Source organism: Oryctolagus cuniculus, chromosome 13 (assembly GCF_051225735.1).
Source record: "Oryctolagus cuniculus isolate XC-2025 breed Fujian yellow rabbit chromosome 13, ASM5122573v1, whole genome shotgun sequence".
Classification (NCBI taxonomy): domain Eukaryota; kingdom Metazoa; phylum Chordata; class Mammalia; order Lagomorpha; family Leporidae; genus Oryctolagus; species Oryctolagus cuniculus.
The window spans coordinates 68,174,626-68,188,645 of NC_142879.1; the positions used below are offsets into that span (position 1 = coordinate 68,174,626).

General features: G+C 43.1%; 1 protein-coding gene across 2 annotated transcripts in view; it reads left to right on the forward strand.

Moving 5' to 3' along the window:
- Window positions 1-13,360, forward strand: part of LOC149122646 (uncharacterized) — a 104,222-nt gene extending 90,862 nt beyond the window's left edge. For both annotated transcript variants that reach the window (XM_089311712.1, XM_089311713.1), the window contains one exon: window positions 11,842-13,360. In XM_089311712.1, coding sequence (XP_089167838.1) covers window positions 11,842-11,916 — 75 coding nt within the window. In that variant the 3' untranslated portion in view covers window positions 11,917-13,360. The remainder of the gene's footprint in view (window positions 1-11,841) is intronic.
- Window positions 13,361-14,020: the final 660 nt, after the last annotated feature.

The following is a 14,020-nucleotide window of genomic DNA, read 5'->3' on the forward strand; positions in this document are numbered from 1 at the left end:
ATCATCAATAGTGTATTTGTCACATCTTGCTCTCCCTGATGTATTTGCTATCAGCCAAATTCCTAACAGGGAATAGATGGTCATCAAATCAGAATAATTCAAGAAGAGCTTAAAAAAGGGATTGTTTATGAAAGTATGAGTTGGATGTAGAAAAACCACAAAAAATACATGTAACAGTGAGAGGACAGTTACTACTCGTAGGCCCACTCTGATGAGGGAAGGAAGCAGAAACAGGATCTTGGTAGGGGTGGTTTGATAAGAACCATGACCTTAGGGAATTTGCAAGTGAACCAGAGGAGTGAGTACCTTTACCTCAGATCTGCTAGTGATTCCCTTTGACAGAACCCAGTGGGAAGCCAGAGGGCAAGGGCAGCATCTCATTTGTTAACAGGCAGGGGGAGAGTGATAGGACTCATGGAAGATATTGTGTACCTGTGCTATCTCTGAGATGCAAGCTATTTTTTAAAAGAAGGAATTGAAAATGGAAAGCTTCTCAGGGGTTTTGTTTCCTTATGGGTGTCCCTACCTGCGATGCCACCATTTTAACCTTCTTTCTCACCTGAGAAGGTCTTGCACTTACCTCTCATCATGCCTGATTAGGGGATATTTCTCCTCGTACTCCTAAGCATCTTGTTCTCAGCTCTATCCTAGCACTTCTCATGTGGTTGTGAGTGATTTCCTTGCCTACGTGCTCCTTGAAGACAAGGGTCATGTGTTGCTTCTCCTTGTCTCTCCCACAGTCCCCCAATGACATGCACACAGTTGGTGCTTAGTCAGTGCTTCTGGAATAAGGGACTACATTTCTCATGAAACGAATGAATCCTTGCCATTAGATAGTAGTAAATCCTTACCTGGTTTTCTAAATTAAACACAGAGGCGTCCACCTTTCCCAGTAAACTTCTCCCTTCTCTGTTAAAGTAGTAGGCCAATAAAAAGAGGTCAAAGGCACTCACTGATAATTTTGAACATCTGGAGAATGTTAGCATTGGCTGTGGAAGGCACATACCCATGGAAAGTGTGGGTGAAACAGGAGGTCAGACCCTGGGGCAGTGATTGAGAAAGAGGAAACTCCGTTTTTAACTCCTTGTAAAGGAATCACATACATTACTTAAATTCACAATCAGTTCCCATAACATATCTTCACTTTCTGGAAACCTGACAAAAGAACACTAAAACGATGATATATTTCCTGTTATGAAAGTCAGAAGCATTGACAGGGAACTTGGAAAGGCTGAACAATTAACAGTCTCTTTTTATCAGATTTATAGTTTGTTGTTATTGTGTTCACTCTTTGGTTGGTTGTGTGCATATGTATTTGTGTGCATGTGTGTGTGTGAGTGTGTGAAAAAGAGAGAGGGGGAGAGAGACCAACCTTTATGATCTAAAAGTACTTCTCTCAGGCTCTCCATGAGTGAAACTGGGCAGAGAAACTTTAAATGTAGAAAGGGAATGACAATGGGAGAAACTCTCTCAGGCTTACTTTTCATTATCATCTACTTTCTTCAAACCTCTGCCCATACATACACCTTCTCCTTCCCTTGAATTTTGCTGAGTAGCCAAGTAGACTTGAAATTGTCTATATAGGGACATTATTCCGCAAGCAATCAGTATTTGCTGGATGATAACCATATGCAAAGCAACAGAATTCTATTCTGTTGTGTTGATTTTGCATTTGGACAAAATGGATTTTATTAAAGCCAAAAGGTAAACACTGGCTTTTATAATGATCTCTTTCCAAATAACTAGAATGTTGAGACTTACGTTATTTCAGGCTTCCTCCTCTATTTGATCCGGAAGCATCTCCAGGATGTTCTGAAGAGCTGTAGTTCTCTCTGTTTTGTTAAGGAAATGAAGCCAAGGAAGTGTGAATTTGGTTAGGATCACATAAGTATTTTGGGCTGGAATGTGGGTTTTTTTTACTTGTATTTCCCTTTATATGACACTGCCTTTCTGAAATGAAAGTTAACAAGGATTGGTGGGAAAGATATTATTTTTTTAAAGATTTTATTTATTTATTTGAGAGGTAGTGTTACAGAGAGAGGAAGAGACAGAGAAAGGTCTTCCATCTGCTGGTTCACTCCCCAGATGGCTGCAACTGTCGGATCTGCACCAATCCAAAGCTAGGAGCCAGGAGCTTCTTCTAGGTCTCCCACACAGGTGCAGAGGCCCAAGTACTTGGGCGATCTTCAGCTGCCTTCCTACGCCGTACTAGAGAGCTGGATTGGAAGAGGAACAGCCAGGACTTGAACAGGTGCCCATATGGGATTCCAGCACTGCAGGCAGAGGTTTAGCCCACTACACCACAGCAACCACCCCAGGACATCATTTTATTTTTATTTTTATTTATTTATTTTTTTTAATTTTTGACAGGCAGAGTGGACAGTGAGAGAGACAGAGAGAAAGGTCTTCCTTTTTACTGTTGGTTCACCCTCCAATGGCCACCGCGGCCGGCGCACTGCAGCCGGAGCACCGCACTGATCCCATGGCAGGAGCTAGGTACTTATCCTGGTCTCCCATGGGGTGCAGGGCCCAAGGACTTGGGCCATCCTCCACTGCACTCCCGGGCCACAGCAGAGAGCTGGCCTGGAAGAGGGGCAACCGGACAGAATCTGGTGCCCCAACCGGGACTAGAACCTGGTGTGCCGGCGCCGCAACGCAGAGCATTAGCCTAGTGAGCCGCGGTGCCGGCCACATCATTTTTTTAAACTCTTGTTGGTGACAGACTGAAAGATAACATAAGGAGACCTCCAGTCCTTTCTATGAGGCTTGTCCAGGTATTCTGAGCATCTTCCTGAAATTATTGAAAAAATGCTGAGCCATGTGACATGATAAGAATAAAAAGAGCTGCTACAATTATATTCAAAAACTAATATTACTTTAAAAGTTGTTTCGAGAGATAGGTTTAGCAATGAAACTGCGCATTCTTGGTGCTTGGGAAAGGGCTAGACAACAGGTTGCTTTCTCTCTCTCTCTCAGCCTTCTTTCCAATTCTTTAATTAGCCTTGACCAAACCTGGTTGTTCACAGGATGGATTCACACCATGTCTTAAGTTCATGTCGGCAGTTTATAAATAGTACTTTGTGTCAATTTCAAGCCTCAGGAAAAGTTTCAGCCTGCAGCTCTGGTCTAAATTTCTTTACCACAGCTTCAGCCTCAGTGAGGACTACAACAATTTAGGTTTACCAAAAAATTCACCACCAGCTTTCCAGTTCTTCTGGAACATTCTACAAGAAACAAAAAGGGTTGTTGGGTGTCACTGACTAGGGCTATGACTTCTGCTCACAGACATCACTGTTACAGCTTCCACAATTAGGGCTTACAGTGAGTTCTGAAAGGGGTTGATCAAGATCCGGGGCTCAGAACTGAGAAGTGGTCTCCCAGATTGTTATAGAAGCTTCAAGAACTGTTCAGCTTGGGAGAGTCTGAGACTTCTGGCAGCATCAAACTTTCCTGCTTTCTGAAAGAACTCTGAGGGAGTAACAGGAGCTGACTGGAGTCTGTCTCAGTGTGCTCCTCCAGCGGCTCCTGAGCAGGTCTGTCCTTGCTTTTGTTACAGTTGTGTGGCTCGAATTCTCCAGGTATAAACTTGGGGACACCTGTTCAGACTACCATATTTATTGAGAGAGAAAAATAAGTTCATGGGTTGGATAGTGCCTTATAAATGGAGAGGTACCAGAGAGATTTGTTATGGATTTTGTATACCAATATGGAGACAGGATAAAAAATGGTGCCCAATTTCCAACCAAAATTCCCATTCTGTCATTTATGATGTATTTGTGAAACTAGTACAGTGCTGTGAGCTCAACATTTGTGTGTCCCAAAATTCATGTTAAAATGCTAGCCCCCAAGGTGATGATCTTAGGAAGTTGGAGACTTCAAGAAATAATTAGGTCATAGGTTCAGAGTCTTCATGAATGGAATCAATACACTTATTTTTTAAAAAATATTTATTTATTTATTTAAAAAGCATAGTCTCTCTCTCTCTCTCTCTCTCTCTCACTCATACACACACACACACACACACACAGAGAGAGAGAGAGAGAGAGAGAGAAATCTTCTACTCACTGGTTCACTTCCCAAATGGCTGCAATAGCCAGGTCTGGTCCAGGCCAAAGCCAGAGGCCTACCACTCCATGCAGGTCTCCCACATGGTTGGCAGGATCCATGCACGTGGATCATCATCTGCTTCTTTCCCAGGTGCATTAGCAGGGAGCTGGATCAGAATTAGAGCAGCTTGGACTCAAACCATGGCATTAGATGAGATGCCATCATCTGAGGCAGTGGCTTAACCCATTGCTCCACAATGCCACCCCTAGAAATAAGTACACTTATGAAAGAGACTTGAGGGAGCTTATTCACTCCTTCCACAATGTGAGCCTGCAGCAGGAAGCCAGTTATGAACCACGAAGCAGACCCTCACCACATAACAAATCTGCAGCTGCCTAGATACTGGGTTTTCCAGCCTCTGGAGCTATGATACATATTTCTATTGATTATTAACCACCCAGTCTATACCATTTTTTAGCAATCTGCATTGACTAACATACACATCTCTCCCAAGCATACCTTGTCTTCCAGGGCTGTGTAACAGTGTGCCCTGTTGAGCTTGGAGCCACATGATACGCATGCATAGTTTTCCTGGAGCTTCTGTTTTATGAGAACAGATTTTGAGGAAAAAACTCTTCTCTTTAAAAAAAATGACTCATTAACTTATGTATTCATTCATTCAACAAGCGTTTATAGAGTGTCTGTGGAGTAGAATTAAATGCTGTAAGCAGCTGAAGAGCCAGGGTTCCCTTTGGCACTCGCTCATGATCAGTAGTGCCTGCATACAAGATACAATCCTCAGCTTACCGGTGTGGACACTCACTTGCATCCCCTCCCTTCTGCAGTGATCTTACAAGGGTTTACTTTAATTCAGATTTCTTTTTGCAATTATCATGTAGCTTTGGACTTTGGACCAGCAGATTGAATTACAGCTGTAAAGTTTCGGGCATGTGAGAAATGTTTTGTTCCTGTGGTTTTCTAGGCCTAGACCTCGCTAAACCTCCAAGCTCACAGTGGTCTGTCTTTGAAATGACATTCTCTAAGTATGAGGAACAGTCACTCATTACACTGCAGAACTGCCCTGTCCTTACCTGCAAGTCCTATTCTGTTAGTCTTTTCACCAAAGACAGATAGATATTAAAAATTAGCATTTCTTCTCACTTAAGATTTTTTTTCAAAAATAAAAATAACCCCAGCAAGGAGGTAGTGTGAAAGAAGATAGCAAAGTATTGCTGAGAGATCAGAATATGGGAGCCAGGCAGATATGAATTATTGCTCTCCTTAAAAGCATGTGCCTTTACACAAACATTGCAACCATCCAGTCCTGCCTCCATAGAATGGAGGCAGAAATAACTACCTTTCAGTGTTATTGACAGCACTTTTCAATCTTCACTACCAAAGTAGCCCTTATCTGAGAAATTTCATGTCCAAATTTTCTTGACTTTGCATGTGTTATCATAAATATGTCTGTTCCTACACACCCACTGCAAAGTAGTCATCTTTGTTTCAATATACAAATAATATTTCCCTCCATATGTTTGAGTAAACTTGACATTGTAGAAAGAGGCTTTGCATAATATCAGCTTATTATAATATACCTCCAGGGTGTTCCTCAACTCTAGAAATACTGTTAAGATGACACTCAGGGCTGCAAATACTCAACAGGCAGGCTTCTGTAGGAACATATTGACTGTTACAATGTTAAAATATGTTTATTTCAACTGTCCTATATAAATGCTCCCCAAGTCCTTGAGTGGTGTGCATTTCCTGCATCATCCCTTTCCCTGGAGCCTTGAACCCTAAAGAGCTGAGGACCATACCTCAGAAAATCCAGGGCCTACTCCATTCTCATTAGCTGGTGGCCTGCGCCACTCACGTTGTTAAATGTTTCCAAACCCATCCCATGTTACAAGTGAAGCTCTTGACACAGGGTAGGCACTGCATAAGCCATGACGTTGCCTAGAAGTCATTCAGCTCAGGAGCCAACCATTGCAGTGTATATATTTTGAGCAGCACTCTTTCCTTCCCTACTTAAGGACACGGCCTGCCTTCCTTCCTTTAAGGAACTTTGCATTTCCCATTCTATGGGGTTCTGGGAGGCTTCCAGTCACAGCACTCCCCTCAAGGAGTTCTGGGTTCATTCTCTTAGGATAATTCTCTGGATCACATTCTCATGTGATATGACTGTCACTAGCTTTATATTTTTTTCAGCCGTGATCTTTTCTTTTTCTTTTTTTTCTTATTTATTTATTTATATATATTTTTTTGACAGGCAGAGCTAGACAGTGAGAGAGAGACAGACAGAAAGGTCTTCCTTCCGTTGGTTCACCCCCCAAATGACCGCTATGGCCGGCGCACTGTGCCAATCTGCACTGATCCGAAGCCAGGAGCCAGGTGCCTCCTTCTGGTCTCCCATGCGGGTGCAGGGCCCAAGCACCCGGGCCATCCTCCGCTGCCTTCCCCGACCACAGCAGAGAGCTGGACTGGAAGAGGAGCGACCAGGACTAGAACCCGGGGTGCCGGCGCCAGAGGCGGAGAATTAACCAAGTGATCCAAAGCACAGGCCAGCCATGACCTTTTATTAAACCTTTCCCCCCACCCCAAGCGCTGGCACCCCCTGGGCCCTGAGAAGGGGCGAGCCCAGGGCGCAGCCTCGCCTGCGACCCTCACAGGCCGTCCTCAGAGCCCAGCCCCAACAGAGTGGGGCAGCTGGCGTCCGGAGACCCGGCGTCTGGACCACCTGGGCGGACGACCAGGATCGGCTCCGGGACCCCTGCGTCTTGCGGGAAGCAGCCCAGGAAGCACCAATCGTGGCTGCTCTGACCGGTCCTTTGTCCCGGACCAGGGAGAGACTGCCGAGCAAGAGGGCAGCCAGGGCTGTCACTGGCGGAGGCGGCGGGGGAGGAGGGTACGGAACCGGGGACCTGGCCAGGGACTGAGCACCATGTGGGGGAGGGCGCCCGGCGGAGGTCTTGGTCCCTGGGCGACTGCCGCCGCGTCTCCCCCTCCTGCGGCCGGGAGGCGTGGACGGCTGCTCCGTCGAGTCCTGCCTCCCCCGCCCTAGGTCGAGGTGCTGCTCAGGGCCTCGTCCGCCTCCGTGGGGCTGCCGGGCTCCCGGGCAGGGGCTGCGACCCCGGTCTCCTCGGGCATCGCTGGCTCGGGAGGCTGCGCGGCGGCCAGAGCGGTGCTGGCCACGTCTTCACTTGGAGGCTGGGGGTCCTTGGGAGGCCGCGGGCCGTCGGTGGGTGTGGCGGCCCACGGAGTCGGAGGGAGGTCCTTCGCAAAGCCGATGTCGGTCCAGAAGGTGCCGTCTCCCGGCGCCAGGGCGCCACTGCGCAGCTCGTTGCCAGCGTGCAGGGCACCAGGGAGAGGAGCGCGGGCTGGCCGCGCTGCCTCAGCGCCAGCGCCAGGAACGTCACTAGGAGGCCCACACCCTATTCTAGGAACTTCAAGAATGTAAGACTTCTAATACATGAAATCTTTACTCTTCACATTAATAGATTTTTAAAAAAAAAAGAAACAGAATTTGTGTAAAGGAAAAAAGAATGTAAGACTTCCAGCAACCCAGTGGAAAAGTCCCAGCCAAGTCACAGTAGCTTGAATTAGGTTGCATCCACTTGCCGGGATCCAACCTTATAGCTAAGATACCTTTACCAGAAAAAGGTGGAAAGCAGCTATGGGCAGACGGTGACCACCTCATCTCTCATTCAGAGTCTTACCTAACTTCTTCACAATAATTGCACAAGGACACAGAATCTTCTGATGAGGAAACTGAGGCTCACACGGCTCCTGTGTGGAAAACCAGGGTTTGAATCTTAGTCTCCCTAACTTCAAGGTCCATGTCCTTCACACCATTCCTGTAACATGCCAGAGGATTTTGGATCCTTCTCTGTGTTATTGACACTGTTCACAATAATTGTTAACTGCTGTGTTAATTCTTGAAAATGTCAGCCACTCAACATGTTTTAGAATTTTTTAATAAGATTTATTTATTTATTTATTTATTTGAAAGCATTACACACAGAGAGAAGGAGGGGCGGGGTGGGGGGTCTTCCATCTGCTGGTTCACTCCACAGATGGCCACAACAGCCAGAACTGCACTGACCCAAAACCAGGAGCCAGGACCTTCTTCCGGGTCTCCCACATGGAAGCAGGGGCCCAAGGGCCATCTTCCACTGCTTTCCCAGGCCATAGCAGAGAGCTGGATCAGAAGTGGAGCAACTGGGACTCGAACCAGTGCTCATATGGGATGCATATTGGCACTGTGGGGGGTGGCTTTACCCACTATGCCACAGTGCCAGCCCCATGTTTTAGAATTGACTGGCTGTCTTTCCAACCCAAGATGCTCTGTGTATGGGGGTCCAAGAATAATTCTCTGAAGGCTAAAAGACTCAAGGAAAGCTCTAGAGTTCTGTGTTCATCTGTCATGCCTCCAGACAAGGAAGCTGAGCATACCAGTTCCTTCTCTCAGGTTCTCATTAGAGTTCTTTGTACTGGTTAGTCTGCATGAGCTACACACTATCCAATGCTTAAACGAGAAGAAAAGAGAGGAAAGGAGAAAAACAGAAAGAAGGCAGAATTGAGGGCTCAGCTGATACTGTCTGGACTTGGGGTCAGTCCATCTCTTGGCTTTCCTTCCTTTGTGTATATTGTTACAGAAACCTCGGGTGGGAAAATTACCTTTGTTCAAACAGGCAGTAGAAACAGTGGAGGATCCTGCATAGATTTTAATGCCAGTGGGCTCAGCTGGAATCATTTCCTGAGAACTGAGCATCAGATTCAAATTTCTTATAATATCTATAGGTTCATCAGCATCAAACCTTAACTGTTACAGCATTGGTGGGTTTAAATTGTAGCCTGCATGACTTAGGACCACACTTTCAATGGTTTGTGGGTCCAGTGTGTTTATAAAAAGATACCAAGGACACATTTATTAGGACAGATTTATGACTGCTCTTACAGAAGCAGAACTTAGGATATCTTCCCTCCCTAGATAAGATAACTGCATATGGCTGCTTCACCAGATAACTGGGAGCAGCCACTTTTCAAGGTTAGTGTTAGGGGTCCACTTTCCTTCCTTTGTCTCTGGTTGTGGCCTTATTTTCTCTACATATTTCAGTCTTAACTACATGTGATAGGAAGATAGTGGCAACAGCGGCCACTCAACTCTCCCAACTATTTTAGGTTTCAGAGTCAGTGAGTAAGAATCGGAGTCATATGCTCAAAAGGTGAAAGAAAAATCCCATTACCTCTCATAGGTCTTCATTTGGTCACATGACTACTCTGTATCAATCAGAGGGAAATGTAACACGCCAGTGGACATTGGCCTGGGTCACATGGATCACCCGTGGAGTTGAGGGAAGGCGTGGATTCAGTTTCTCCAACCACAAGAAATCACAGGAACCGTAGTTCCTTAAGCGTGGGAAGGAATGGCTTTAAAGAGGAAACCAGGACATACTTACTATATGAGAGTAAGTGAATGCCAAACAGCAGAATCAGCAGATGTCCCCTTCACTTGGACTGTTGTCATGTTAATCTAGCTCTGCTGGGAAAAAGCCCTAAGAACAAATTCAGCAAATCACAAACTTGCTCTGAAGAGAAGAGACACAGACTCTGAGGAGTGCTTCTTTTCTCTAAATAGAACATTGTTTATACTATTGAAGACAGATGCTTGTTTATTCTGTATTGAGAGCTCTCCAGCCAAGATGACTGCAAACTTCCTTCCCTCTGCAGATTGTTGAGAGCTTTGCAACTCTAACTTGTAAAAGAGGAAATCTGGGAGGGGCTATTTAAAATGAAGTCATAAATACGGAGGAAAGCTAAAGGGCTACGTTATTTCAGAATTCTAGAATTCAGAGCAATAAAAGGCTAAACAGTCTTATTGGCTCAAAGCAGAAAATCTTTTCATCCATAAAGCAACTTTATCTTGATTATTTTGACATCTCAGGAGATCTTTCCTGTGGCTGTGTTATAAAACAACTCCTCATGTTTTCATTTTATACTGTTTTATTGGGTCTTATGAAACAGGGAAGTAGTTGATGTGTTTGGTTACTATATGACGGGGCTTTTCTATATTTTGCATGCCCCTTAGTGTACTATTAACTCATGCTCTCTTTTAAAATGTAATTTAGAAAATATTTTCATTAAAGTTTCTAACACATACATTTGAGGTTTTACACAAATCACCATGTCAGTACTACTTCATGGGCTTTTAAAGTACATAAGTGTTTGGAACTGGTCTCTGACACTGAATGCTTGGAGATAGTTTTGATCTCTTGAAAAATATTTGTTACCAACACAGGTGAAATCAATCCTCTTATGAATTAGTGGTAATAGTAATTCAATGAAATTAATCTTTATGACTTGAAAAGGACATTTCTTTATCTCATTAACCAATCTAGTCAGTATTGCAGATTCTGATTTATATGGAGTATGTCATCAGAATTTGCATACTTTGTGCCAGCGCCGCGGCTCACTAGGCTAATCCTCTGCCTTGGGGCGCCGGCACACCGGGTTCTAGTCCTGGTCGGGGCGTCGGATTCTGTCCCGGTTGCCCCTCTTCCAGGCCAGCTCTCTGCTGTGGCCCGGGAGTGCAGTGGAGGATGGCCCAAGTGCTTGGGCCCTGCACCCCATGGGAGACCAGGAGAAGCACCTGGCTCCTGCCATTGGATCAGCGCGGTGCACCGGCCTCAGCGTGCCGGCCGCGCTGGCCATTGGAGGGTGAACCAACAGAAAAGGAGGACCTTTCTCTCTGTCTCTCTCTCTCACTGTCCACTCTGCCTGTCCAAAAAAAAAAAAAAAAAAAAAAGGACAAAAGAATTTGCATACTTTGAACAAATTTGGAAGTGTTTCTGTGGTAGATAATATCAGCTTTTGAGTTCTATTGTTCTACTCTAATTATAGAATAGCCCTAGTTTTCATTTATGAAACAAACCCCCATATGCTCTATTATGTGTAGAATATCTTCTGTTGGACTCATTCTTATAAAGAGCCAACTAGGCACAGAAAATGTGTGAGACTAGGAAGAAAGCTGAGTAGACAACTGGCTGCAGTATAATTCAAGGGATGTGAAAAGGGATTCTGCTTAGAGTAAGATCCCACAGACAGAGCCCAAAACAGGCACTCAACAAATATTTGTTCAATGAAGAAAAATAAATGAATGAATTACCATAAAACCATCTTGCAGACAAAAATTAGAAAAGTCTCAATTAAATATCCTCGTAATTTACCTCCTTTATTTTCAACAGGTTCTACTTTGATTAGTATTATAGCAGTGACAATTACCATTTAAAATATTGTACCAAGACTCAGGAAAGCATGTGTACACTCACCTTCAGAGATAAAAATAACTATGAATGCTGATGGAAAGAACAAAAAATAAAGTACAAAAAATCAGCTTCTTGAGTTATGAAAAACAAAGCATAATTCTCTGTTTTGTCAAACTGGCTGTCCTGTCTTATGGAGAAACATATAACCACCTTGTCTAAGTAATTAGTGCCCCCAAATATATTTGTCATAGGGGTCCCTGGGTTGTGTTTTTTCATGGAAAGCGTTCATGGACCTTAATATGTGAATGGTACTTCAGAGTTGTATAACCCAACATCTCTCTATAATCCTCAGTTATTTTATTTAGCATCTATTGTTAGATTTGTTGCATGTTCAAACATCAGTTCTTTAGGGCTAATTTTTTTTAGGTCTTGATATCATATTATTAGTAAGTTTGCAAAGTGTTGCTGTACATTAATGCATTGCTTTTGCCTTCTCACTTTTTTCTTTCGTGTGGGCTGAATTTAGGAGGAAGAACTTCAAGAACCTGAATGCCCCAAGTTGCAAAAGAAGATGACACCAGGTAGAATACCTTTAGTGTGACACTTCTTTTCTAGACTGTTGTGGCTGACAACAGGGCTCAGAGCATCCAAAAGCTTTGCAGATTGTAAAAGAAAATGTGCATGTTCCAAATTATTCAAAGCATGATGAGAAATGTCACTTGTGATGTATTCCAGGCATGGCATCTGGGCAATCTGGTTATGATGCAGAAAATAACTTGTTTGCTTCTTTGTTTTCCTTCTTCTATTGACTATAGTTTTTAATGAACAAATAGCTGCAAAGACATAGATGATGATGATAATGACAAAATTGAAAAATCAGTAATGCTAAAATAAGTCATGTAGTTATTTGTGAAATGTGATTGCCTTGGAAAACATAGTTTAGATGAATTTGCTGGGTTTTTTCAGATGCTGTATAAATATGTCAGCTTTGCTAGAGCTATTTACCTTATATTCTATGAGATAATATGAAGAGAAACAAAAGATGAGTGAGTTTATAACTTAGTTTATGAGGAAGACCAGTGATAATAATAAGAATTAATGGTCATAAAATAAACTTTAGTTGAATGGATCTAATAATCATGAAAACCAAATCTTAATGCTTTTAGATTCTATTTTCCAATGGTTTTTAGTTTGGCAGTTTACATGATTCAGTGTTGGAAAGCAGCTCCAGATGTGTTTGACGCTAGCAAAGGCTCATATTCTTGTAATTTAATGGCAATCAAGGAAGAGAATTAATAAATTATACGTGGTAAAAAAAGAATATATAAAATAATGAGAAAAGTTCTACTCTGCTATGATATATATGGAAGAGAGATTAGCAGTTAATTGACTACATTCCCCTCTATACTTGTCTCCTCTTCCATAGTTGCCTGTACTCTAATTAAGAATGACTGTTGTTCTAGTTTAGTGCATTTTCCTAAGATACCTTCCCCTTGCAAATCCTTGCATGGTTAGCTCATCAATCAGGTCTCAGCTCAGTCCTGACCCAGAGAAAATTTTCCAGACAACCTTCACACTCCTCCAAATCACTCTTTATCCCATTGCTCATTTTTCATTTTTCTTTAACACTTATTCGAATCCCAAATCATTTTTCTGTTCACCTGTAGTTTGTTTGTTGTCTTCTAGAATGCAGGGATGTTGCCTGTTTTTTTTAATGATATTCTTAGCACCTTGGATATTGTCTGGAACATAGCAGTCACTCAGTAAATCCATGAATCCTTGTCCATTTGTGCAGGATGCTGTTTTATCTCTGTATTGAGGATGCACTTTAGGTAGATTTGATTTGGATCAAGACTATTCTTGTTATACATTTCCAAGCTGTAAGAAAAGAATTAGGGCATTTACCCTCAAGACAACAAATTATGCCTAAAAGATGCATTTACAACACGAGAACATGAAAAAAATCAATAAATCAAAGGGCTACTGGGAAAACAGAAGAACAGACAATTGAATTTGTAATGGGAAAGTAGGATCAAAGAAATTTCCTGGGGTTAATGATATTTGTAATGAAGTTTGCAGTTTCAACGTAGAGGGATAGTAGGAGTGGAGTCAGGCTTGTGTCTTAGACCTGTGAAAATGGCTGAGTGCCACTTCTGCATATCTGTCCTTGACTTAAATTCCTCAGCTCTAGAAGAAAGTGGAAAAAATGCAAATTTAGACAACCAAGAGATTTTGAGTTCCCCAGTTGCTTTGTAAAGTGATGTAATTTCCTCTCCTGGCACAATGCCATCCATGGTTTGAGGACGTTTTATTGGGAATCACCCCTATCCAGCAAGCACTTCCCAAGACATGACTTGACTCCACTTAATCCTCCTGTGACATCTCAAGGTGAAGAAATTAGCCATTCCATTGTCAGACACTCCGCTAAAGGCTCCCAGATCTTTAGAACCTCAGAGTGTGTCATTGGACATCTAGGTCAGCGGCTAAGACTTCCCTCAACAAGTACATTTGGACTCAGACAGCCTCATGAAAAGGAATTCTACAGAAAAGGAGGGGTTAGAATCCCAGTTTCTTTGTGATTAACTAATTTGGATATAGAATTTGAACAAAGGAATACATGCTTATGTCTCTGTTTTCTTTAAAAAATAAACTAATAATCCTACTGTCCAAGTGTAAATTTTAAGCATAAAATGCAGAATTTCTTA